Source organism: Erinaceus europaeus, chromosome 4 (assembly GCF_950295315.1).
Source record: "Erinaceus europaeus chromosome 4, mEriEur2.1, whole genome shotgun sequence".
NCBI classification, from domain to species: Eukaryota; Metazoa; Chordata; class Mammalia; order Eulipotyphla; family Erinaceidae; genus Erinaceus; species Erinaceus europaeus.
Genome location: NC_080165.1, coordinates 62,119,076 through 62,146,829, shown reverse-complemented (window position 1 = coordinate 62,146,829; position 27,754 = coordinate 62,119,076). Strand labels below are relative to the sequence as shown.

The 27,754-nt window shown below is 38.6% G+C and overlaps 1 protein-coding gene across 1 annotated transcript; it reads left to right on the top strand.

The window, feature by feature from the left end:
• GLO1 (glyoxalase I) lies at window positions 1–27,411 on the top strand. The gene is made up of 6 exons (XM_007517808.3): window positions 1–186; window positions 12,511–12,593; window positions 16,972–17,112; window positions 19,620–19,687; window positions 21,521–21,610; window positions 25,302–27,411. Exons 1-6 carry the CDS (start codon window positions 103–105, stop codon window positions 25,388–25,390), a joined length of 555 nt encoding a protein of 184 aa, XP_007517870.1. The 5' UTR covers window positions 1–102; the 3' UTR covers window positions 25,391–27,411.
• The last annotated feature ends 343 nt before the right edge of the window (window positions 27,412–27,754 follow it).

Below are 27,754 nucleotides of genomic sequence, written 5' to 3'. Positions count from 1 at the left end.
CGTAGTGCTCTCGCCTAGTCTACTGGATCCGGACTGCAACGAGTGTATTGAGTTGCCTTGTTCGCGGGGTCAGTCGTCCATCCGTGATACGGCAGTGCAGTCATGGCAGAACCTAAGCCCGCATCTAGCGGCCTCACGGACGAGTCCGCCCTCGCTTGCTGCTCTGACCCGGACCCCAGCACCAAGGTGGGCCTGGAATCTACTTCTCCCGTGGCGGGCCCCCGCGTAGTGTTGTTACGGGCCCTTGGAGGTAGCAGACATCTGGCTCTTCCAAGCCGGGCTCAGGCTGCATTCGAACTGCTGCAGCTCTGTCCTCTGTGGGCAGACCAGGGCGGCCGGGGAAAGAGGGCTCTTCATGTGCAACGGGGAATTGCGGAGAGGCTGCCGATTCGGGTTGTTTCAAAATCACAACTTGCATTGACTTATTGGGGGACTGTGGACTCTCTAGAAGCCAGGGTCACCCCAGGGTCCCAGCGCTCGTCCGAGGGTGCACGTGTTGCCCCAGTGAATAGCCATGGCGGGTCGGAGCGATTTCAGAACTCCCAGTCCGGGTTCGAAGGTCCATGTCCTGGCCCACCACTACCCGCCTGCTTCATTTTACTGTAACTGCCCTGGCTCCAGGCTGAACACCTCCTAACTAATTACTTCTCCATGAGTTTAACCGCACCCAGAATTTCGCTTATGTTTGACTTTTAAGGTTGCTCACGGTGATTTCTGCCCTCCCTGTGCGCTTTAGTCCCCAGGAGAGATTAGAGTCGTGAAGCTTAGATGCGAAGGGGATCTTAGAAATTCTTGCGCAGACTCTCTCATTGCAGCCAAGACCCAGTTTAAAGGAATGAATGATGTGTCACATATGAACATAAAAGGTTTTAGCCCTCCATCTCGCTTAACGTGCCTGTACCTTGCGTAATGTGTCAGTGTACTAGTCATTCAGGTGTGGTGTCTCTGTGCTTTGTCAGGATTGGATACTACAGTCTCTTAGGAGATTCTATTGTGATCATGTGTATGTGCCTTCATTAGACTAGAGGTTACTTAAATTCCTTGTTTGACTTGTCCTTTCTGAGACCTCTCTAAGAAGTTTCAGTGACTTTTATCTCTGTTTGCCCTTTCAGAACTAAGAGTCAGCTACCTCTTTTTGCTAAACCTAGCCTAATGATTAGTACTCAACTTTGGGAAAATGTTATTCACTGCAAAATTAAAGATATATATATATATATATATCCCTCTCTTTTTATTGTTTATATTTATTTATTGGACAGAGACAGCCAGAATTTGAGAAGGAAGGTAGTGATAGAGAGGAAGAGACAGAGAGACATCTGCAACACTGCTTCACCACTCACAAAGCTTTTCCCCTGCAGGTGGGGACCAGGAGCTTGAACCCTGTTCCTTGAGCATTATAACATGTGTGCTCAACCAGGTGCACCAGCACCTAGCCCTGATATTTTTCTCTCACACACTCATTTGTATCCCTCCAATAATAAAGCATCCTAGTTTCACAAACTATAAATTGACTAATTAAGCATAAACCAGTTTCCCAGGTGATTTGGAGTTTTTTTTTTTAATTTATTAATACTTACTTCCTCTTGTTGCCCTTTTTTATTGTTGTAGTTATTATTATGGTTGTTACTGATGTCGTTTTTGGACAGGACAAAGAGAAATGGAGAGAGGAGGGGAAGACAGAGAGGGGGAGAGAAAGACAGACACCTGCAGACCTGCTTCACCGCCTGTGAAGCGACTCCCCTGCAGGTGGGGAGCCCGGGCTGAACCCGGGTCCTTCCGCAGGTCGTGGCGCTTAACCCGCTGTGCTACCGTCCGACTCCCTGGAGTTTTTAATATACTGGACTAGTAGAAAGATTTCAGGGAAGTATTTGTAAAATGTATTGAGTGATATCCTTACGTTCTCTCCTTTTTAATTTTAAAAATATTTATTTATTTATTTATTTATTGGATAGAGAGAGAAATCGAGAGAAAGGAAAAACAGGAAGAGAAAGAGACACATGTAGCACTGCTTCACCAGTGAAGCTTCCCCTCTGCAGGTAGATACCAGGAGGCTTGCATCCCTGTCCTTTCGCATGGTAATGTGTGCCTTCAACCAGGTTCACCACCCACCTGTCCCCCTACCCCCTAGTTCTTAACATACATATGTCACATAATCTGTTTTTCTTTTTTGTCTCCAGAGTTATCTATGGGGCTCTGTGCCAAGTACTACGAGAATCCATTGCTCTTAGTCATTTTTTTACATTTTATTGGATAGGACAGAGAGAAATTGAGAGGAAAGGGGGAGAGAAAGATAGAGACCTACAGACCTCCTTCACAACTTGGGGAGCAAACCCCCCCCCCGGAAGTGGAGAGCTGGGGGTTTGATGTGCTTCATGCTATGTATACTATACCCATGCGCTAAGCCCAGCCAGCCCCCATAATCTAAATTTTTCTTGATTTGTAGTTATTATTTTTTGAGTTTAGTAATTTTTGGCCCTTGAAGTATCATTTGTAGGACATAAAATGGAGTATGTAACAGCAGGTGGTATACACTGAATGCATGAGGCCCTGAGTTATTTTAAGTATTTAATATAACAGCAAGCCATGAGAAAAGCATAATTTTTATCTCTATTGAATAAATAAGGAGAATCTAGCACAAGTTTTGAGTAACTGACCCAGGAAGGAGCCCATATTCATACTCTCTATCCAACTCTGCTTCTGGAAGACTGACTCTTAGAACATGAAATGAAGGAAAGTAGAAAATCTAAATGAATTAAGTTTTTCCCTGGGTCAGGGAGGTGGCTCATCTCCTAGAGCACACTCCTTCCAAGCTTGAGACTCAGGGTTTGGGTTATCAAACCCTGATAACCCAGCAGCATACAGACCAGAGCAGTGCTCTGATCACTTTCATTTAAATAAATTAAATAAATAAATATATCTTAATTTTTGCCTGATTGTTGATTGGCTGATGTATACAAAGAACACAACATATTTAGGAGAGTGGAACCTGCAAGGTGAGGTTCCTTCATCAAAATATCACTTCTAAAATGAGGTTGAAACTAGAAATTACATGCTATTGAAATCATAATGCATTGTATAAGGCATGTAACCTGGGACCTGGAGCACCCAGGAGATGGAAATTGGCAGAGATTTCTCTGTGACTTTGTGTATTCACAGGGCATTTTTAAACTTTGAAGACTTCCATTTATTATTTATTTATTGCAATAAGAAGTCTGCATTTTTGGTGGAAGCAAACATAATTTTATTTATTTCTTACATATTTATTCCCTTTTGTTGGCCTTGTTTTTTTATTGTTGTAGTTATTGTTATTGATGTTATTATATGTTGTTTGATAGGACAGAGAGAAATGGAGAGAGGAGGGGAGACAGAGAGGGAGAGAGAAAGACACCTGTAGACCTGCTTCACCGCCTGTGAATGGACGCCCCTGCAGATGGGGAGCCAGGGGCCCGAACCAGGATCCTTACTCCGGTCCTTGCGCTTTGCACCACCTTCGCTTAACTAGCTGCGCTACCGCCCGACTCCCCACTTTATTTATTTTAAGGTTTACTTTTTATTGATTTAGCTTTAGCAAGTAAATATACTTTGCACCACCATAAGCTAGAGCTGAACAGTGCTCTGGTAAAATAAAATAAAAAATTAATATATATATATATGTGCTCACATTGTGTTCATTTGTTTTTCTCACCCTGTAAGGATTTTTTATTTGGCAAATGGAATTTATATATGCTTTATTAAACTTGTACATATATATAATAAAGTATATTATTAAAGTATAATATATGCTTTATTGAGCTTGTACGTATATATAATAAAATAGATACATATTTATTGAGGTACATATTCTTTCTTTACTGATAAGATTATGAAATAAAAAACATTTGAGGGGCCTGGCAGTGCCTCATCCGGTTGAGCACATTCATTACCATATGCAGGGACCTGGGTTCAAGTCCCCAGAACCTACCTGTGGATGGGGTGGGAGGAGCTTCACTAGTGGTGAAGTAATCCTATAGGTGACTTTCTTTCTCTCTCCCACTCTACCTCCACCCCCCTCAATTTCTCAATATCCTATCAAATAAATAAATAAATAAATAAATAGCAATCGAGATGATAGGTTTAAGGAAATGGTGGGGAAAAAAGATGAATTCAAAGAAGTATGTAGCAACTAATTATATGTACTTAGCTTCAGAAATGTTTCCTAAGAACTGTGAAATGCCACTGAAGAAGTGATTTTTAACCCAAAAATGAAATAATTTGATTTTTATTATAGAAAGATTACTCTGGTAGTAGTATAGGAAGATCATTCTGGATTGTATTGAGTAAGCAAGAAGCAAAAGAGATCCCCCAGGCTAAGATGGCTATCCAGGCAGGAAGTAGTGATGACAGAAGGAAGGTGATTATCATCAAAAAGGCAAGGAGAAAGATTATAGGATTTTAGCAACCATACTGATACAACACTGAGTGAAGAAGTGAAGAAGGAGGGATCTGGTAGTACGCAGGTGTCTCACTTGGGCTAACAAGGAATTGCTGTTGGGAAAATAGCAAGGAGTGTTTATTTTGAATGGGCTGTGATGGACTTGATTATTTGACCCTGGTGGAAATCATAAGTAAACTGATGGGAACTTATGTTCAGGGTTAAGATAGCAGTGTGGGCCAGAGAATGCAGATTTGGGGATCAAAGGCAATTGTTGGTAGTGGAAACTCTAGGTATATTTTTATAAGAGTAATAACAAGAATAATAGTGAATGAAGTTGTTTGCTAAGCACCTTCAGATATGATCCTGTTTGCATTGGACTTCAACCCTGGGAGCTCAGAACTATAATTATTCCCATTCCAAAGGTGTGAAAACCAAGGTTTAAGAAAAGTAATGATTCACTTAAGGTAGCAGTCAACATTTGTACCATACTGCCTCTGAAGAGTTATTTTTCTTGACACTGTGTTTATTCTCTCTCTGCATGAGATTTAAAAGGCTTTGTCACATTGAGATTTCTAGGATTTTTCTGTTCCCTTTACCTATCAATATTGTAATAGTAGTACAGCGGGTATCCTTGGTAATATCACAGATAATGTTGAAATTGCAGCAATTTTCTTTCATGTCTCCTAGTTATTTTTATCTACAGGGTAAGTATACTTGAAGTAAGCTGTTGGCTGTTCAGTTATATAGCAAGAAGGAACTACATGAAACCAATTTAGATAAGAGAGAATGAATGTAAAGAGAGTGACTGAATTATTTTCTGAAACAATTTGTCACACTGTCATATAGGTTGATCCTGGAAAGTACCACTAGAAGGAGAAAGATAAAGAAAGAATATGTTGAACAATATTGTACTTCAACATTCCTCCAGCTGTCACACAGTATAACTTGTTTCCCTCATATAGGCTTGTAATTCATTGAAGGGATTTGTGTTGTTTTTTTTTAAAGTCAAGAATATATATATAATTATATATATATAATTAGTCTTCCTCCACAGTCTTAGAAACAGTTCACAGTTTGATGGCTTTTTGCAAGTTTATGTGCTTCGGTTCTCTATATTCAACATATCAGTAAAACCCATCTGGTAGCATAATCACCTAGTTCTACTCATCAGAAGGACACATCTTTTTTTTTTTTCTTTTAATTGCAGAGTAGTGTTCCATTGAGTATATACCCCATAACTTCTTTATCCAGTTATCTGTTGATGGGCATTTAGGTTGCTTTTACTTCATAGAGACCAAGGAAATTTAAAAAGAGGTAAACAACTCTAGATATTAGATGTAAAAGATAGGAAGACTCTGAAAGTTGTAGAGAAGGTGGTGAACTGATTAAAAACCTTGAAACCCTAAGGATATGCTGGTAGATGTTTCCTGGGTTTTTTTGTTTTGTTTTGTTTTTGCCTCAGAAAGTCTAGACATACAACTAGAAACTTGGAAATGTCAGTGATTAAAAAAAAATTTTTTTTTGGATAATGTGCTGCTTTGCCATGTGTGTGACCCTGGCCTCTACCACATTGAAGGAAGCTTTGGTGCTGTGGCCTCTCTCTCTCTCTCCCTCTCCCTCTCTCCCTCTCCCTCTCCCTCTCCCCCTCCCCCTCCCCCTCCCCCTTCCCCTCTCCCTCTCCCTCTACTGCGTTGTCAAAAGGTCATGATGCATTTTTCCTGTATTATTATTTTTTTTACCGGAGCTTCTTATTCAGCTCTGGCTTATGGTAGATGTGAACCTGGAACACCAGTGCCTCAGGCATGACAGTCTGTTTGCATAACCATTATGCTATCCGCCCATCCTTTTCTATGTTATTCTATGCAAAGATGTACCATGACTTTTCCAACACCCACCCCCCAAAAAAAGAAAAAGAAAAGAAAAAAAAACCATAAAAGACTGTTGTTAGTCACAAGTCCAGGAAATAGGCAATATTTCCTGATAAGATAGAAGGCCATAATAAACCAGAGCTGAGCAGTGCTCTGGTTAAAAAAAGGGGGGGGGGCATCAGATGATATTTTTATGGGGTTACGAGGTGGCTTATCTGGTAGAGTACAGACTTTACCATGTACAAGGAGCCAAGTTCAAGCCCCTAGCTACCACATGGGGTGCTTGCATGGAGAAGCTTCATAAGCAGTAGAATGCTGCAGTATATCCTCTCTCCTTTTGTCTTTCTTTCCCTCTCTAAATCTGTCTCTTACTTTCTATCTTTAAAAAAAAAAAAAAAAGCTGCTGGAGTGGTGGGGTTATGTTGCATGGAGCCCTAGTGCTAACCCTAGTGGCAGGGGGGAAAAAAGTTACTTTATAATTCTGAGCACCCTAGAGCAAAAAAAAAAAAATTGTTGTGGGGAAACACATATAAAGATAAAAGGACCAGAATATATAAAGAACTTGCAAATCTCAACAACAAGAAAACAAATAACCCCATCTAAAAATGGGGGGAGGACATGGACAGAATATTCACCACAGAAGAGATCCAAAAAGCCGAGAAACACATGAAAAAATGCTCCAAGTCTCTGTCAGAGAAATGCAAATAAAGACAACAATGAGATACCACTTCACTCCTGTGAGAATGTCATACATCAGAAAAGGTAACAGCAGCAAATGCTGGAGAGGGTGTGGGGTCAAAGGAACCCTCCTACACTGCTGGTGGGAATGTAAATTGGTCCACCTCTGTGGAGAACAGTCTGGAGAACTCTCAGAAGGCTAGAAATGGACCTACCCTATGATCCTGCAATTCCTCTCCTGGGGATATAGCCTAAGGAACCCATCCAAAAAGATCTGTGTATACATATGTTCTTGGCAGCACAATTTGTAATAGCCAAAACCTGGAAGCAACTCAGGTATCCAACAACAGATGAGTGGCTGAGCAAGTTGTGGTATATATATATATGAATACTACTCAGCTATAAAAAATGGTGACTTCACCGTTTTCAGCTGATCTTGGATGGACCTTGAAAAATTCATGTTTAGTGAAATAAGTCAGAAAGAGAAGGATGAATATGGGATGATCTCACTCAGACAGAAGTTGAAAAACAAGATCAGAAAAGAAAACACAACCTGAACTGAACTGAACCTAGAACCTGAACTGGAATCGGTGTATTGCACCAAAGTAAAAGACTCTGGGGTGGGTGGGGAGAATACAGATTCAAGAAGGATGACAGAGGACCTAGTGGGGGTTGTACTGTTATATGGAAAACTGAGAAGTGTTATGCATGTACAAACTATTGTATTTATTGTCAAATGTAAAACATTAATTCCCCAATAAAGAAATAATAATTAAAAAAAGATAAAAGGACAAAGTTTTGGTTGGTCGAAAAGACATAGCAAGTTTTTTTGTTTGTTTGTTTTTTTAACCAGAGCACTGATCAGCCCTGGTTTATGGTGGTGCTGGGAATTGAACCTGAGACTTTGGGGCCTCAGGCATGAGAGGCTATTTATATAACCACTTTGCTATATACCCCCACCCAAGATATAGCAATTCTAAATGTATACACACCAAACAACAGAACTTCAAAAGCATATCGCTTGAAAGCTGATGTTATGGAGAAGAGAAGTAGAAGGACAAAATTCTAATTGGAGACCTCAGTGTTTTTCCTTCAAAGAGTAAGAGATTGCACATCCAGTAGAATGCTCATTTTACCATGCCAGAGACCCTGGGTTCAAGCTCCAGCAACACATGAAAGCACATGACACTGGAGAAAGCTGCATAGATAGTAGTATTGTCATTCCTCTCTCTCTACCCCCCTTTTTTTTAAGAATTAAAAAATAAATAAAACTAGGCTGAAGATAAGCAAAGATATATAGACACAACACAACTGGCAAACAAGATCTAGTGGACATTGACAGAATACTCCACCCAATAATAGCAGAATACACTATTTCCCCAGTGATCATAGAACATATACATAGACCATGTTATGGAACCTTCAACAACTTTAAAGTAAGTGAAATTATACAGAACATGTTCTTTAAGTATAGTAGAATCAAAATAGAAATCAGCAGCAGAAACAAAAGGAAAAAAGCAATCTCCAAATACTTGAACACCAAATAACATGTTTTTAAATAATGCATGGGTAAAGAGAAAGTCTCTAGGATCTGAAGCATTTGTCATCAGACTGGCCAAAATCAAAGTCTCAAGGAATTAAAAAAAAGAAAAAAAAAACCCAGCTCATTAAAAATAAAAAGGAGTATAAACTAAAGCAGTGCCTAGAGAGACATTTGTAGCACTGACTGTACATATTAAAAAAGGAAAAATCTTAATAATTAGTGCCCCTTCTCAAGAACCAAATAAAAGGTGAGCAAAATAACCCTTAGTAAGCTGACAGAAAGAAGTAATAGAGTAGAAATCAATGACATTGAAAAGAGAAAATGGAGAAGAATCAATGAAATCAAACTAGTTCTTTGGATAAAATATTCATATATGTGTATGTATATATTTGACAAATGGATAGTAAGACTGACATGAAAGAGGACACAAATGATCACTATAAAAAAAACCAAATAGGTGGTCCGGGAGGTAGCACAGTGGATAAAGCATTGGGCTTTCAAGCGTGAGGTCCTGAGTTTAATCCCTGGCAGCACATGTACCAAAGTGATGTCTGATTCTTTCTCTCTCTCTTTCTCCTTTCTCTTTAAAAAAAAAAAGAACCTAAGTAGGGAGTCAGGCGGAAGTGCAGTGGGTTAAGCTTCGGTGTAGATTACTGGTTTGAGCCCCCGGCTCCCCACCTGCAGGAGAGTCGCTTCACAAACTGTGAAGCAGGTCTGCAGCTGTCTATCTTTCTCTCCCCCTCTTTCTTCCCCATCTCTCTCCATTTCTCTCTGTTCTATCCAGCAACGACATCAGTAACAACAACAATAATAACTACAACAATAAAACAAGGGCAACAAAAGGGAATAAATAAATAATTTTTTAAAAAAGATATTCTTGGGGCTTATTTAAAAAAAAAACAACCTAAATAGAAGATACCACTACATATAATGCAGTCATCAGAAAGATAGCTATGAACTGAAAACAACTCCATACATAAATTTGACAATTTCAATGAAGTAGATCAGTTCCATGAAAAAAACAATCAACCATAATTTACCCAATATGAAAAATAATTTAAATAGCCCTGTAATGTATTATAATCAAATTCATAATTTAAATATTTTTCATAATTAATATATTTTTCACAAATGATATCCAGACTCAAATGGTTTTGTTAGAGAATTCTTCCAAACATTAAAGAACTAACATCAGTTATTCACAATACCTCTAAGAAAATTCAAAAGGAAAAAACATATACTAATTCATTTTATAAACTAGTATTACTGTGACACCAAAACCAGCTGAAGACAGTACAAAGTAAATACAGACTAGTACCCTTTATGAATATAGATATAAAAAAACTTTGAAGTGGTCTAGGAGATGGCACAGTGGATAAAGCTTTGGATTCTCAACCATGAGGTCCTGAGTTCAATCCCTGGCAGCACATGTAGCAGAGTGATGTCTGGTTCTTTCTCTCTCGCCTATCTTTCTCATGAATAAACAAATTCTTAAAAAATGAATAAAAAACTTTGAATAAAATATAAGTAAATAGAATTCATATCATGGCAAAATGGGCTCAATCCCAGGCTGGTTCAGTTTTCAAAAATCAAAGTAAGTTTGTAAGACTTATGAGAACTATGTTGGTTATCTTTAGGAGGTGGAATGGTGGGGATAGAGAACCTTGGTGGTGAGTGTGGTGAACTATAAATTGTAATCTTACAATCTTGTAACAAGCTATTAATAACAAATACAAATGAAAAAATATCAAAGAAGCTAAAAAATAATTACAGATCATATCAATAAGTGCAGAAAAAAATTTCACAAACATGTAATGTGCTCAACTAGTAGAGTAAATGTTTGTGTCAGATGCTGGATTTGATCCCCAGAACCCAATAATGGAATAGTACTCTAATTTTCTTTCTCTCACAGAGAGTAAATGAATAATAATAATAATAGTAATAATAATTTAAGCATTTGACAGCATTCAACACCATGATTAAAATTAAAATTTTTGTTCAGAAGAAATAAGGATGGAGAGCAACTTATTCAGTGAATTTAAATAAATTAACTGGAGGCTATATGTCCATGAAAGGAGAGTTTTATTGGTAGAAATAATTGGTCACACCAAATATCGGATACTACTATGATTCCATCCTGACTTCCCTAGGCACATGACTACTGCCTGTGTGTCCTAGAATCTCAGCTTTGGATTCTCAAGCATAAGGTCCCAAGTTAAGATCCCAGCATCTCTATGCCAACGTGGTACTCTGGTTGGTTTGTTCTCTTCTCTCCCCTTCCCCCCATCTTTCTCTCATAAATAAATAAATGCATTTTTAAAAGATACATTTATTTATGAGAGAGAACCAGGTCGTCACTCTGACATGCATGATGCTAGAGATCAAACTCAGGACTCCCATGTATGCTACTTACTGTCCCACCTCCTGACCTTTACCACATCTCAAAATAATAATTGTGTTGGGGGCTCAGCAGTCGAGCACCAGGTTAAGCGCACATAGTACAGAAGTCCAAGGACAATAATAACTACAACTGCAATAAAAAAGGACAACACAAAGGAAATAAATAAATATTTAAAAAAAAAAAGCAAAAAAAAAAAAAGAAGTCCAAGGACCTACGTAAGGGTCCTGGTTCGAACCCCCAGCTCCCCACCTGTAGGGAGGTCGCTTCACAAGCATTGAAGCAGGTGTCTATTTTTCTCTTCCCTCTTCTCTCTTAATTTCTCTATCCTATCCAAAAAAAAAAAGGAGAAAAAAATGTGGCTCTAGGAGCACTGGATTTGTAGTGCCTGCACCAAGCCCCAGTGATAACCCTGGAGGCAAAAAAATAATCATCGTGTTTATAGAAATATTATTAATTCATCAAATCAAGTTGTTCTGTGTATTTTTAAGGTATATTAGTATATAGCTGAGGTTTTTTTGTATGTTGTAGAAACTCTTTTTTTCCTAGTACCACTTTATTAAGGAAATAATGATTTATAGGGTTGCTGTTGTCACCAGGATTTATTTCCATATTTTTTTTCACTTTTTTTATTGGGGAATTAATGTTTTACATTCAACAGTAAGTATAATAGTTTGTATATGGATAACATTCCCCAGTTTCCCATATAACAATACAACCCCCACTAGGTCCTCTGAATCCTTCCTGGACCTATATTCTCCCCACCCACCCACCCCAGAGTCTTTTACTTTGGTGTGATATGCCAATTCCATTTCAAGTTCTACTTCTGTTTTCTTTTCTGATCTTATTTTCAACTTCTGCCTGAGAGTGAGATCATCCCATGTTCATCCTTCTGTTTCTGACTTATTTCACTCAACATGATTTTTTCAAGGTCCATCCAAGATCGGCCGAAAACGGTGAAGTCACAATTTTTTACAGCTGAGTAGTATTCCATTGTGTATAGAGACCACAACTTGCTCAGCCACTCATCTGTTGTTGGACACCTGGGTTGCTTCCAGGTTATGGCTATTACAAATTGTGCTGCCAAGAACATATGTGTACACAGATCTTTTTGGATGGATGTGTTGTGTTCCTTAGGCTATATCCCCAGGAGAGGAATTGCAGGATCATAGGGTAGGTCCATTTCTAGCCTTCTGAGAGTTCTCCAGACTGTTCTCCACAGAGGTGGACCAATTTACATTCCCACCAGCAGTGTAGGAGGGTTCCTTTGACCCCACACCCTCTCCAGCATTTGCTGCTGTTACCTTTTCTGATGTATGACATTCTCACAGGAGTGAAGTGGTACCTCATTGTTGTCTTTATTTGCATTTCTCTGATATTTCCATATTTTTTCCAAGATAGGTATCAGAATATCTTACTCTTAATTAAGTAGTCGTTCTGTTCAGCTCAGGGACTTAGGTCTCCAACTTCCCATTACTGCTCCTCTCTCTTTTTGAGACCACATGGAGTTATAGTGGTGGATTCTTTGTATCTCGTTATAGAAAGTTCAGTTTAATGTTGGTAAAAGTGGTGAAACTAAATGTGCTTACTATATACTGTTTCTCTTAAGGATTTTCTGTTGCAGCAAACCATGCTTCGAATTAAAGATCCTAAGAAGTCATTGGATTTTTATACTAGAATTCTTGGAATGACGTAAGTAAAGTATTTATTGACACTTGTAGTGTGTAAATACATTGTTGGGCAAGTAAAGGAAATGTTTTTAGGTCCATAAAAAATGACACAGTACTCTCTCCTGTTATTAAATGAGTAACTCTTCTTAAGGAGTTAATGTGAGCCAGGAGGTGGCACTGTGGTAAGAGTATAGGACTTGTAAACTTGAGGTCCTAAGTTTGATTCTCAGCATCATGTATTCCAAAATGATGCTCTTCTCTCTCTCTCTCTCTCTCTTTCTCTCTTTAACAAGTTTCCAAAACTAGATTAGATCTTGCTTCAGAAGTCATGAAAACTCCTTTAGCCTGAAGTTTGAGGATAGACTTCACTGACCAGAGCTTCTGTCAGGCTTCTCCTCTTCTTTTCTCGGCCAAACTCTCAGAGCAACAAAGTGTCAGTACTTGACAGTTTAACTTTCATTTTTCTGAGAGCTGCCACTTAAATTTATAATCTTTTCAAATCCTTTTGATATAGTCACGTGTTTGCCTCTGAAAGATAAAACTTTATCTCTGTACTTTAGAAATAATCACTTAGACATGTTACTTAGAAAATAAATGCATTTACTAAAAGTGCCATCTGTCTCTTTTTTAAGGATATTCTCTATGCTGGACAGGTAATATCCACAGATTAGATTTAGATTTAGAGCTTTTTTTTTTTCTTGATTAGTTTCCCTAAATAATATGAAACTTTTGCTTTTTTTTTTTTTTTTTTGTAATATAGAGACATAGAGACTAAAAAATTAATTGAGGAACAGGGTAGACAGGGAGATAGCTCACCTGGTAGAACACACACTTGACCACACATAAAGGCTCATATTCAAGACTTCCACCACCACATAAAAGCACGGGGGGTTGGGGAGGAGTCAGGCGGTAGCGCAGCAGGTTAAGCGCAGTGGGTTAAGCGCATGTGGTGCAAGGCGCAAGGATCAGCATAAGGATCCCGGTTCCAGCCCCCAGCTCCCCACCTGCAAGGGTGTCCCTTCATAGGCGATGAAGCAGGTCTGCAGGTGTCTATCTTTCTCTCCCCCTCTCTGCCTTTCCCTCCTCTCTCCATTTCTTTCTGTCCTATCCAACAACAATAACAGCAACAATAATTACAACAACAATTTTTAAAAAGGGGCAACAAAAGGGAAAATTAAAAAAAAATTTTAAAAAGCACCAAGGGAAGTTTCATAAGTAGTAGAAGTCTCTCCCTTTCTCCCTCCCTCTTTCCCTCCTCTTATTCTTTCACCCTTTATCTGGGGGAAAAAATAATGAGTCGGCTAGGAGTGGTACAATCACACCACCAGGTGTGAAGTACCAGCAAAACCATAGTGAAGCCCTGGTGTGTAAATTAATTAAGAAATCTTTAATTTACTTGATAACATAAGAATCCAAGTAATATAGAATATGTGTGTGTTCCGAAAATCTGATCTGTTCAGAAAAATACAAAATGAAAAGTGAAAAAGGACTTTTCCCAGTCCTTCTTTTCATTCATCTATAACTGCTGATAAGTTTCTTATTAGGGGTTGAGCAGTGGCACACTTGGTTGAGCACACACATTACCATGCTCAAGGACCTGGGTTCAAGCCTCTGGTCCCCACTTACAGAGGATACACTTCACCAGTGGTAAAGTAGTTCTATAGGTGTCTCTCTTTTCCTCTCTATCCCAATTACCCTTTCAATTTCTCTCTGTCCTATCAATTATAAGAAAAATAAAATAAAGCAAAAAATATATATTATTGTTAATTCTTTCCAAAAAGAGTAGTTTTTGGTTTTATTTATGATATTTTAAAGGACACACACACAAACATGTATTGAATAATTGCCATTTGCCAGGCACTATATGTTATTGCTTTCTGTCTTTTTTTTTTTTTAAGACTTATTTTATATAATGAATGAGAGAGAGAAAGAGAAAGAGAGAACATGGCATATGTGGTGCTGGGGATTGAATTTAGGGCCTCATGTTTACACATCCAGTGCTCTACCCGTTGTGCCACCTCCTGGATCATATCATTCAGTCTTCATAGTAGGCTTTGATTGTATATCCTCATCTTACTAATGAAGAAAGAAAAGAAGCCAGAGACTAAAGACCATTCGGTTACTTTCTCCAGTTTACACACTGAGCCTGTGACAGCACTGGAATTTACATTCAGGTCTGACTGTCTCCAATCTTGACCTTATTTTTATTTTCATTTTATTTTATTTATATTTATTTATTTACTTGATAGAAACAGCCAGATATCAAGATGGAAGGCAGAGATAGGAAGGGAGAGAAAAAGATACCTGCAGACCTGCTTCAACACTTATGAAGCTTTCTCCTTGTAGGTGGTTACTGGGGGCTTGCACCCAGGCCCTTGAGCATTGTAATGTGTGCACTAACCAGGTGCAGGACCACCCAGCCCCTACTTTTATCTTTATAAAAGGTATATATTTCGCTAGGGAGAGGAAGCAGGTACCACTCTGACATACTCAGTGCTGGGGATAGAATTTTGGACTTCACAGTAAGCCTGGTACTCTACCACTGAGCAACCTTCCCACCACATGACCTTGTTTTTAGATTATTTATTTATTTATGAGAAAGATAGGAGGAGAGAGAAAGAACTAGACATTACTCTGGGACATGTGCTGCCGGGGATCAAACTCAGGAGCTCATGCTTGAGAGTCCAAAGCCCTATCACTGTGCCACCTCCCAGACCACATGTGATCTTGTTTTTAAAGAGCACCCAGGTAGGATGTTACTTGACATGATGCTGAAAGAAGTTCTCCAATTCCCATTTGACTGTTCTGTAAGGGCTATGCAGTCTGTTTTAATGTGTGCAGAGAGCTTTTCATGGTTGGGTCATTTAAGGTGATTGACAGACACTTCACTATAAATACATTAGACTAAGTCTTATTTGTGATAAGTTGGTACATGAATAATAGTGGGCCAGACAGTCTGTGGATTAGAGCAGAATTCTAAAAAAATAGAAACAAGCAAACAAACAAAAATACCCTTTGTTTATAACCTAAAGAAAATTGTATTATAGGTACCCTCACTGTCCCCTACTTCTGGCAGAATAATACTATACTATTTGAGTTAATTTTATAAACTATAATTTCATATTTTTTCAAAGCCTCAAGACTAGTAATTAAATTTTCTCTCCTATCAGTCTTGTATATTGACTTGTTTTTCTCAACCTACACCTGGTTGGAGCACAGATGTTACAGTGTACAAGGACCCGGGTTTGAGCACCCTGGTCCCCACCTGCAGGGGAAAAGCTTTGCAAATGGTGAAGCAGTGTTGCAGGTATCTTTCTGTTTCTATCACCTCCTTCCCTCTAGGTTTCTGGCTGTCTATTCAATAAACAAAATAAAGATAATAAAATAGATAAACTCTTTTAAAAAATGTTACAAGAAAGTGTAAGTCTTCTCTCTCCTAGAATAAGTCTTGTCTCTTACCCTTCTGCCCAGCCTCATGGAGAATCTGTAGCATGCTTGCTGTTTGCTTGCTCACTGCCATTCCAATCCTGATAGTCTAGCTTGTCCTGCTCCATGCTGCTAAAACTGCACTCAGCTTGCCCTTCCATATCTAGTGGCCTGTTCTCAGACTTAATCCTATCTGACCTTTCTGCAGCATTTGATACTGTTAACCATTTGTTGTTGACACTCGCATCTCCTGTGATATGAATGCCCTTCCTTCTCTCTTGCCACCTAATCTTAATTCCACCCCTCCCACTCAGAGTTTTAGCATAGTTAGAGCTCAGTAAGTTTATTTGTCTGAACTGGATGCCAAAGATCTGAAAAACTATAAGTCAATGCATAATATTTTTGCTAAAAAAAAAAAGCCCAGTCTTCTAGGAAGATACCTTTTTACCACTTATAGACAAGCACCATAATTCTAACTGAATTTCATTATATTTGCATTGATGAATTGTCAAGTTTGTCCTTTTTGAAATCATGTGTCACTGATATTTACAGATAAACAGCATTTTATATATGTGTGTATATATCATATATATATATATATATATATATATATATATATATATATATATGTTTAAATGGGACTGAGAGAAAGTGAGAGGGAGAAAAACAGAGAGACACCTCCAGCACTGCTTCATTACTTGTGAAGCTTCTCCCCCATAGGTGGGGACCACAGGCTCCAACCTGGGTTCCTTGCACATGGTGATGTGTGTACCCAGTGTGCCACTCAGCCCCAGGTAATAGTGTTTTTAATAAGATGATTTTTTTAAAATTACTTTTTGTCTGCTTTTTGTGTTAAAATAGTCTTACTACATGCAGCTCTTATTCTAAGTAGAATTTGGATATTGTGTGTTGATTTTTGCATGACTCTACTGCTTCCTGTTGTTAGCTGATTCAATCTTAATGTTTAATTTTAGGCTACTCCAAAAATTTGATTTTCCCACTATGAAATTTTCTCTCTATTTCTTGGCTTATGAGGAAAAAAATGATATCCCAAAGGAAAAAGATGAAAAAGTAGCCTGGGTATTCTCCAGAAAAGCTGCACTTGAGCTGACACAGTAAGTATAAGTTTTAAACTAAGTATATTTTTGAAGCTTGTTTTTGTTTTTTAATACTAACTTGATTCAAACCAGATCTACCTAATGACTTTGCATTTGTAGTAGTATGTTTCATTGTTTTCCCATGGATCTTTTTATCTTTGTATTGTGCTTGTGTAGGCAAGAAAGATTATCATCATATAGAGAAAGAATATAAGACCAAAATGATAAGATGTTTGTCAAACTAATGATTGTTTAAGAACTACAACTAAGTAAAGTTTTCATACTTTCAACATTTCAGATGGTAGAAGTGTTTGTAGAGTATGTGATTTAGTTAGTTCCCTCATTTAAACAGCTCTGTAATCGAATAGCTCTAGACATGAGTCTTGACTCTGACAGTAACTCTGTGACCATGAACAAGTTTGATCACCCCCTAAGTGGAAGTCTCATTTATAAAGTGAAGATGCTTAAATCCGGCAGAACTGTTTTGAGGATTTAATAAAATTTAAAGTGCTTAGCACAACAAATGACAGTTGCTAATATTATTCATTCTTATTCAGATGCTTGGTTTTACTACCTCTTTAGTTAAAGTCATGTTTTACCTATTTGCCCCCCCACATAAGTTGAAAACTTACTATTTAAAGTAGAGATTAAATCATACATTAAGTAGGAAGTTTTTAAAGAAAACTTACTTTTCATGAAAGTTTACATGGTAAGTTTATTGTTTTTTGTTTGTTTGTTTGTTTTTGTCTCCAGGGCTATCACTGGGGCTTGGTACCTGCACCACGAATCCTCTGCTCCTGAAGGCTATTTTTTCCCTTTTGTTGCCCTTGTTGTTTATCATTGTTCTTCTTATTGTTGTTGTCACTGCTGTTGTTGTTGTTGTTTGGATAGGACAGAGAGAAAGAAGAGGAAGACAGAGAGGGATAAAGAAAGATAGACACCTGCAGACCTGCTTCACCACTTGTGAAGTGACCCCCCTGCAGGTGGAGAGCCTGGGCCTTGAAACGTGATCCTTATGCCAGTGCGTGCTCTTTGTGCCATGTGCGCTTAACCTGCAGCTCTACCACCTGGCCCCCTATTGTTCTTTTTAAATTATTACCAGGATTATCACTGGGGCTCTGTGCCTGCACTATGAACACACCACACCTGAGGGGGCATTTTTCCTCCCCCACCCCCTTTATTTGATAGGACAGAGAGAAGAGGGAGGGAGGGAGAGAGAGAGAGAGAGAGAGGCCTGCAGACCTGCTTCACCACCCATGAAGCTTCCCCCCTTGTAGGTGGGGACATGGTAAATTATTAGGTACAGATTATTGAAACTTTCAGAATGTCCATTTTTTTGTTTGTTTTTATTTATAAAAAGGAAACATTGACTAAACCATTGGATAAGAGGGATACAACTCCACACAATTCCCACCACCAGAACGCCATATCCCATCCCCTCCCCTGATAGCTTTCCTATTCTTTAACCCTCTGGGAGTATGGGCCCAAGGTCATTGTGGGACGCGGAAGGTGGAAGGTCTGGCTTCTGTAATTGCTTCCCCGCTGAACATGGGTGTTGAAAGGTCGATCCGTATTCCCAGCCTGTTTCTTTCTTTCCCTAATAGGGGAGGGCTCTGGGGAATCAGAGCTCAAGGACACATTGGTGGGGTTGTGTCTCCAGGGAAGTCTGGTTGGCATCTTGCTAGCATCTGGAACCTGGTGGTTGAAAAGAAAGGTAACATACAAAGCCAAACAAATGGTTGACCAATCATGAACCTAAAGGCTGGAATAGTGCAGATGCAGGAAATTGTGCCCCACCCTAGAGGTTCCAGGACTGGGGGAAATATAGGCTCTATAGAGGAAGCGGGAGGTTCCTGCTGTCTTAGGGTTCAAGAAGACAATAGATAGTTATTGCTATAATCACATTATTTGGCAATTTAACTTTGAAAAATCTGTTTGTTAGGATTTGCTGTATCATACTCAACATCACCATAATTTATGTCCTTTGACATTATTTGCATATAGCTGTGCCACTGGTTGCTTCTGTTCTCCCTGGTCTAAGCTTTTAAGAGAGTCAACATATCAAAGACTTAGCCTATTAAAAAGACTCAGTCTGTGCTTTAACAAGTTTGAGACATTCAATCAATTTTTCCCCTCTCATATTAATTAAATAGTGATTTATGTGACTACAAATTAATAGGCGTGTACATAAACACCATTCCCACCACCAAAAGACTATGTCCCATCCCATCCCCACCCAACCCCCAGCCCCTTGAAGCCAAATATCCACCCTCACCCTAGGGTTTTTACTTTGGTGCCCTACTCCAAATTTAGTTGAATCCTGCTTTTAGTTTCTCTTTCTCTTATTCTTTCTCAACTTCTGTTTATGAGTGGGATCATCCCATACTCATCTTTATCTTTCTGACTTAGCTCACGCTCAATGCAAGATGGGTCAGAGAAGGTGGGTTCATTGTTCTTAATAGCTGTGTAGCACAGAATGTCCATTCTATAGGCCATTTGTAATTATATTTTCCCTCCTTTTGTAGCAATTGGGGTACTGAAGATGATGATACCCAGAGTTATCATAGTGGCAATTCAGACCCTCGAGGATTTGGTATGTTTACCTATTTGTGTGTAATATATATGTGGTCTTAGTAGAGTTGTATGATTTTGCATTGTATGGTTATAATGAATCTAAAACATTAACTATAATCAATTTATTCAGAGTACAGTTATTTTTAATGTCCTTATCTTACTCTAAACTTTAAATTTACACTCTTAAAATTATCTTATTTGTCAGTCTCAATATTTTATATCTAGTAGGCTTTTTTAAATTTTATTTAAAAAATGATAGGAGAGAGAGAAAGAATCAGACATCACTCTGGTACATGTGCTGCTGGGGATTGAACTCAGGACCTCATGCTTGAGAGTCCAATTCCTCATCCCCTGTGCCACCTACCAGACCACTCTAGTAGAATTTTTAATTTAAAAAACTATCCCCCAGGGGCCAGGTGGTGGCACACGTGGTTGAACACACTTATTACAATATGCATAGACCCAGATTCGAGCCCCCAGTCCTCAATAGCAGGGGAAAGCTTTGTGAGTGGTGAAGCAGTGCTACAGGTGTCTCTCTATTTCTTGCCCTCTCTATCATCACTTTCCATCTTCATTCCTGGCTGTCTATCCAATAAATAAATAAATAAGTAAAGATTTAAGAATATATATAAAAATCTATCCCCCAAACCATGCTATTAACAATCCCAATTTTAACTAGCATATATATATACTTCTGCCTACATTTAAATTCTTCTTAGCCAGAATGACAGGGTGATAGGTCTAAGTTGACTGCTATATAGTCAGTGTCCATAACAAGTCTATTTTCTATCAATAAATGATTTTTCTTTCTTTTTTTTTTTTTGCTGTAGGTGATTCTTTTAACAAATTGAACTGCATATGTGCTAATATAGGGCTTATTTTAAATTATCATTTTGAGCACTGAATAAAATTATTATACTCATCCAGTTATACTCTTGTTCTTTTTGTTTAATTTTTTATTCAATTGTTTTTTTAAATATCCCCTTTTGTTGTCCTTGGTTTTTTTATTGGTGTAGTTATTATTGTTGTCATTGTTGGATAGGACAGACAGAGATGGAGAGAGGAGGGAAAACGGGGAGAGAAAGATAGACTCCTGGAGATCTGCTTTACTACCTGCGAAGCAACTTCCCTGCAGGTGGGGAACCAGGGATTCGAACCTGGATCCTTATGTCATCGGTCCTTGCGCTTTGCGCCATCTGCGTTTAACCCACTGCACTACTGCCCGACTCCCACTCTTGTTCTTTAATATAAGTTTTTTTTCCCTTTTGTTGCCCATGTTCCTTGTTCTTGTTATTGGTATTGTTGTTATCATTGTTATTGCTGTTGGATAAGACAGAGAGAAATCGAGAGAGGACGGGGAGAGAAAGATAGACACCTACAGACCTGCTTCACTGCCTGTGAAGCGACCCCCCTGCAGGTAGGAAGCCAGGGCCCTAACCAGGATTCTTACGCCAGTCCTTGAGCTTCAAGCCATGTGTACTTAACCCACTGTGCTACTGCCTGGCCCCCTGTATTATAAGTTTTAAACTGTTGATTAAATCTGTTTTCAGGTGCCTTGTGCTTTGAAATGAACTAGTTTAAAAGTGAAGAACTAAGGAGATAGCATAATGCTTATGCAAAATACCTTCATGTGTGAAGCTCTGAGGTCCTAGGTTCCATTCCCAGCACCACTATAACCCAGAGCTGAGCAGTGCTCTGGTGTGTTCATTCTCTGTCTCTATCTCTTACTAAATAAGCGTGTGTGTGTGTGTGTGTGTGTGTGTGTGTGTGTGTTTAAGCCACTTGTGGTACTCACATGCCCTGTCATAATTTGTTCCTTCTTTTTGCCATGTTTTGGGGATGTTGACCTAAGGCCACATTGGAATTGCTGTTCCTGATGTAAACAGTGCTTGTAAAAGATTTGAAGAACTGGGAGTCAAATTTGTGAAGAAACCTGATGATGGTAAGTCTGCTATTCATTTATCTTCAGGCCTCTCATTAGTTATAGAGTATCTGTTAAGTAGTCACAGAGGGTACTGGTGTAGTAAAACGCTTTTGATTCCAAGTTTAACACTGAAAGAAGTCTACATTAACCAGCTTAAAGAAAGAAGGGAAGTTATTGGGGATAATACTTGGATATTTTAGGCAACTGCAAGACAGAAACTAGGGTAGGTTCATAAATGGTTAGACACAGAATCTGGAGAAGCACCAAAGACCTAGACTTTCTCTCCCACCCTTTTAATTCTACCATATCCTCTCATTGATGAGTAATTTTCATGATCTTGAGTGTATCTAGTTACCCAAAAATAGATTCTTTAATGTCAATGCTATCTGATATTGATAAAATGACAGCAAATCTGAATTAACAATTGCCTGATATTTTCATCTCTTTATAACCTTTGCATTTCTTTATATTTTACATATAGCTCTTGAAATAGTATATTTTGAGTTTTGTTGGGTTTCTATGTATTGCAGTTATTTCACTTAGATCTGTTTCTGCCATAATAAATTACTATTACTTTTTCTTTTTCTATTAATGAGGTGCCAGATAATTTATTGTCCAGGGCCTCACACATGCACATTGTCACTGAGCAACCTCTGCAATGATTTTTTTTTTCCAAATTCAGTATCACTTTATTGAGGAAAACTGATTTACAGGGGGTTTTGTTTGCTTGTTTTTGTCACAAGGATACACTTCCACATTTCCCCAAGGTAGGTATCAGTACATTTTACCAGGGGCTCGAACCGGGATCCTTGAGCCAGTCCTTATGCTTTGCGCCACGTGCGCTTAACCCACTGCGCTACCGCCCGACCCCCTAAGCTTTCCTACTCTTTATCCCTCTGGGAGTGTGGACCCAAGGTCATTGTGGGATGCAGAAGGTGGAAGGTCTGGCTTCTGTAATTGTTTCCCCGCTGAACATGGGCATTGACAGGTCGATCCTACTCCCAGCCTGCCTCTCTCTCTCTTTCAGTAGGGTGGGGCTCTGGAGAAGCAGAGCTCCAGGACACATTGATGGGGTTGTCTGTCCAGGAAAGTCTGGTTGGCATCATGCTAGCATCTGGAACCTGTTTTTTTGTTTGTTTGTTTGTTTTCTTATTTATAAAAAGCAAACACTGACAAAACCATAGGATAAGAGGGGGTACAACTCCACACAATACCCACTACCAGAATTCCGTATCCCATCCCCTCCCCTGATAGCTTTCCTATTCTTTTTTTTTTTTTCTTTAATTTTATTTACTTATTCATGAAGGTAGGAGAGAGAAAGAACCAGACATCACTCTGGTACATGTGCTACTGGGGATTGAACTCTGAACCTAATGCTTGAGAATCCAGCTATCCAGATTTATCCACTATGCCACCTCCCGGACCGGACCACAGCTTTCCTATTCTTTAACCCTCTGGGAGTATAGACCCAGGGTCATTATGGGGTGCAGAAAGTAGAAGGTCTGCCTTCTGTAATTGCTTCCCTGCTGAACATGGGCATTGGCAAGTCGATCCATACTCCCAGACTGTCTCTCTCTTTCACTAGTGGGATAGGGTTCTGGGGAAATGGAGCTCCAGGACACATTGGTGGGAAGTCTGGTTGGCATCATGGTAGCATGTGGAACCTGGTGGCTGAGAAAAGAGTTAACATATAGAGCCAAACAAATTGTTGGCTACATTTTTATATGTTTCAAAAGTTATTGGTCCAGTATATGTTCTTCTCTTTGAATCTATATCCTCTTTTTAAAAAATTTAAAAAATATATTTAGTTATTTATTCCCTTTTGTTGCCCTTGTTGTTTTATTGTTGTAGTTATTATTGTTGTTGTGATTGGATAGGACAGAGAGAGATGGGGAAGTAGAGAGGGGGAGAGAAAGATAAGACACCTGCAGACCTGCTTTACCGCTTGTGAAGCAACTCCCCTGCAGGTAGGGAGCCGGGGGCTCGAACCAAGATCCTTACATTGGTCCTTGGGCTTTGCGCCACGTGCACTTAACCTGCTGTGCTACCGCTCAACTCCCCTCTTTTTTTTTTTTTCCTAGTTATAGTTCTCAAATTCTTATTTTGGTCTGAAGTTTTGTGTTTGTGTGTGTGTGTGTGTATGTGTGTGTGTGTGTGTGTTGGTTTCTTTTACTTCAACTATTAGTTGAACACTTCACATCCCACAAAACAGCTCCTCACATCAGGTCCTCTTACCCCTTGTCCCTCCAGAGGAAGCAGTCTTATCAGTAGGCAACATTTCCAAGATTAACTTTTCTTTCTTTTTTTTTTTTTTTAAAGATTTTATTTTATTAATGAGAAAGATAGGAAGAGAGAGAGAAAGAGCCAGACATCACTATGGTACATGTGCTGCCAGGAATTGAACTCAGGACCTCATGCTTGACAGTCTGTTTCCTTAGCCTCTGCGCCACCTCCAGATCCAGACCACCAATATTACCTTTTATTTTTTTTTAAAAATATATTTATTTATTTATTTATTCCCTTTTGTTGCCCTTGTTGTTTTATTGTTGTAGTTATTGTTGTTGTTATTAATGTCATCATTGTTAGATAGGACAGAGAAATGGAAAGAGGAGGGGAAGATAGAGATGGGGAGAGAAAGACATCTACAGACCTACTTAACCACTTGTGAAGCGACTCCCCTGAAGGTGGGGAGCCAGGGGCTCGAACCCGGATCCTTATGCAAGTCCTTGCGCCACAGGCACTTAACCCACCCGACTCCCGAGATTACCTTTTCTTATCCACTTTGCCACCTCCCAGACCACATGAAATTACCTTTTCTTAACTGTGATTGTGTGTAAAGTGACGGCTGTGGGAGATGAATTGGTTCCCATCTGTTTTGCTCATTTCCTCACAGGCACAAAACTTCTGTATTATTTTTATTTACTGCTAAGGAGAGCTGAAGCAGTCATTTGAACCCCACACAGAGTGAGAGTAGGTGCTAATTCCCAAGGTCCTGAAAAAAGCAAGCTAAAACAACAACAACAAATTTCTGTCTGTTCTTCCACAGCTGTGATAGATTGCCATCTGGATATGACCAAAAGCACACACACACACCCACCCCTGCTTCCTTCCACATAGACCTAGTTAATATAGTGACCCCTCTTCAATCACTATTCCTCTGCCTTAATCATCCCTGCACAAGTGATCTCTTATCTTCCCCTTTACTCTCCCAAACCCCATTTTCTATCTCTCTCTAGTGTAGATCTTGGGGAAAGCTGGCAGAGATACTCTAATTAATTAAAAGTTTCCCATTTAAGCAAACAACTCTACTAGTATACTTACTACTACAGTCTAACTTTTCAATCCCAGTTACAAATTCCTAGGAAGAAGAATCTTACTGGTAGAGCTTGGTCAGCCTAGAACAAGAGTGTCTAAAGTGTTTATATGACCCAAGCATCTAAGTCTTTTGGCTCTGAGGTAAACCATTCTACCTATTCCATCAGTACCTATCTATTTTCTTTCTCCTCTTGAAAATAAGAGCAATGGCTTCCTGTTATGTGTAGAAGATAAAATGGCAGTCATTCCAAAAAATCTTAACTTTGGCCAACACTAACAAATTTTTTTTGAAGAGAAAGCTTTAAGCAAACTAATGTGTTTGATTAAAAGTGTAAAATTAAATTAAAAGTTTTCTTAAGTCATTTTAATGATAAAAATTATTTTTATTTTACAGGTAAAATGAAAGGCCTGGCATTTATTCAAGATCCTGATGGCTACTGGATTGAAATTTTGAATCCTAACAAAATGGCAACTATTATTTAATTCTGTGAGAATACTGCTTTGAGATTTCAGGGAAGATATATGGGAGGCAAAAAAAGAAGCAATGTCATCCAAGATATTCAAATAAAAGGAACATTTAGGATTATTGAATTACCTCCCAATTCAAATTTGTTTTAAGTTCATTTCCTTTTCCTATTTTAGCTGTTTTTCACCTAACCATTCTGTCATTCTAGTTTTAAAGATTCTTTGTCTTATGCCCTTGGATGTAATTATAGAACTTCAATTTTTCAAGTAATAATTAGAGCAGTTCCCTTCAGAGGCTATATATTCCTTCTAACTGTGAAATATGACTTCCCTACAATTCTTTTGATTCATCACTTTGATATTTAGTATGTTTTTGTTATGGCTACCTTTTGGGGTTTCAGTTCCTCAGAAATAACTTTTCACAGTGGAAAGTAAAAAGCACTGAAGAAAAAAAGAAAAAACCTCTCCTGGTACTTCAAATGGTATAAAGTGTTTATTTTACAAAAGACGAGGCACACATGGGAGCAATTCAGAATCATGCTGACAAGGATGTTGAGAGAAAAATTAATTCTTCTTATTTATAAAGTACTTGTAAAGTTCAAGGACTTATCTCTTTATTTGGGGATAGTAAGTTGAGAGTTATATTTAGTGGGTATTCATACATTGGACTAGGCCATCACATATTTTATTTCATTTAATCAACCTTCCCAATTATCTTCTAGGAATGAAAGCAAGCTAGACTTGCAAAACAACTTTTAGTGAACTGAAAGCAATATTTAAAATACTCAAGATAACATTTTTAGTGTTTAAATTATACCTTAACAATTAGTACCTGACTGGAGATCTGGATCAGCTGGTAAACTGCATACTTTGCAAACCTGATGCCCCAGGTTTTGGCCTAAGAGGTATTCTGATCTCTTTCTTTAAGTAACTTTTTTTTTTCCTCCAGGGTTATCACTGGGGCTTGGTACCTGCACTACAAACCTACTGCTCGTGGAGGCCATTTTTCCCATTTTTGTTGCCTTAGGTGCCCTTGTTGTTACTGCTGTGTTGAATGAGACAGAAATCGAAGGGGGTGGGAGAGAGCAGAGAGAAAGATAGACACCTGCAGACCTGTTTCACTGTGAATTGGGGCTCAAACCAGGATTTTTGCAAAGGTCTTTGTGCTTTGTGCCCTGTATCTTAACCTGCTGCGCTACTGCCCAGCACCCTATTAAGTAAATCTCTAAGAAATATTGGTACTTTGCAGTATTTTCTTCATCAAGATCGTAAAACAAAAACAAAAAAAAACAACCTTCTAGGAGTAGAACAACAAAAAAAACAACCTCCTAGCTTCTAGGATAGCGCAGCAGGTTAAGTGCAGGTGGCACAAAGCGCAAGGACTGGCATGATTATCCGGTTCAAGTCCCCAGCTCCCCACCTGCAGGGGAGTTGCTTCACAAGCAGTGAAGCAGGTCTGCAGGAGTCTGTCTTTCTCTCCCCCTCTGTCTTCCCTTCCTTCTCCATTTTTCTGTCCTATCTAACAACGACAACATCAATAATAACTACAACAATAAAACAAGGGCAACAAACGGGAACAAATAAATTAATAATAATAATTTTTTAAAAACCCTTCAGTGAGTTTTGAGCATTGTCCTTTCAATTCTTGGACCTGAGCACCATTCTGAGGGAAAAAGCCATGGAGAAAGTCTGTAGCACATGATCACTCTGAAAACACTTCTGCAGGTGGTGCTTATACTACCTGTGCGGAGACCCTGTCCTAAGGTCTTCCTGATACCAATAATCATTTAGGATAAACTGTTCAATGACAAGATAACTTACTTGTCAAATCAGTCAAATAGTCTTCCCTGCCTTAGTTGATGTTTGTTGGACTTTAGAAAACCAAATTGATTTTAAAATCTTTTTATCTAATTTTTTGTAGGCTCTAGTGAAGACCTTTGGGTAAATCATGTCAATTATACTTGCACTGACAGAAACATTTTACATTTCCTAATTGTGGATACATAGATTTACATGAGAAATTTACACAAATAGGAGTACTAATAGGCTAAAATAAAATCTAAATAAGACCATTTAATGTGTAAACTATCTAGCAAGTTCTTTCTTTCGGGGGGAGGGGTAAAAGGCTGCTTTGCAGACCCATTCAGTAATTATTGTAAAATACAGGAGAGCTAGGGAGAGGAAAGTAAATAGTGAGTAAAGGATTATGGTAGATAAAAGTATGGAGAAAAAGAAAAGCCAAATATCAAAAGGTGAATCATGGAAAACTGAAGACTACTTTCATATACTAAATATTATTATTATCAAATGGGTTGCTGTATTAAATTCAGTTATTTAAACTTTTTTTCCTCAGAGAAAGAAGTATTTTTTTATCAAGATAGA

Bases quoted from the DNA above. Each gene is read 5' to 3' on its own strand.
- GLO1 (XM_007517808.3), top strand. From the start codon at position 103: ATGGCAGAACCTAAGCCCGCATCTAGCGGCCTCACGGACGAGTCCGCC. The intron at 17,113-19,619 runs GTAAGTATAAGT...CTCCTTTTGTAG, and splicing joins GCTGCACTTGAGCTGACACA to CAATTGGGGTACTGAAGATG. The intron at 21,611-25,301 runs GTAAGTCTGCTA...TTTATTTTACAG, and splicing joins TGTGAAGAAACCTGATGATG to GTAAAATGAAAGGCCTGGCA.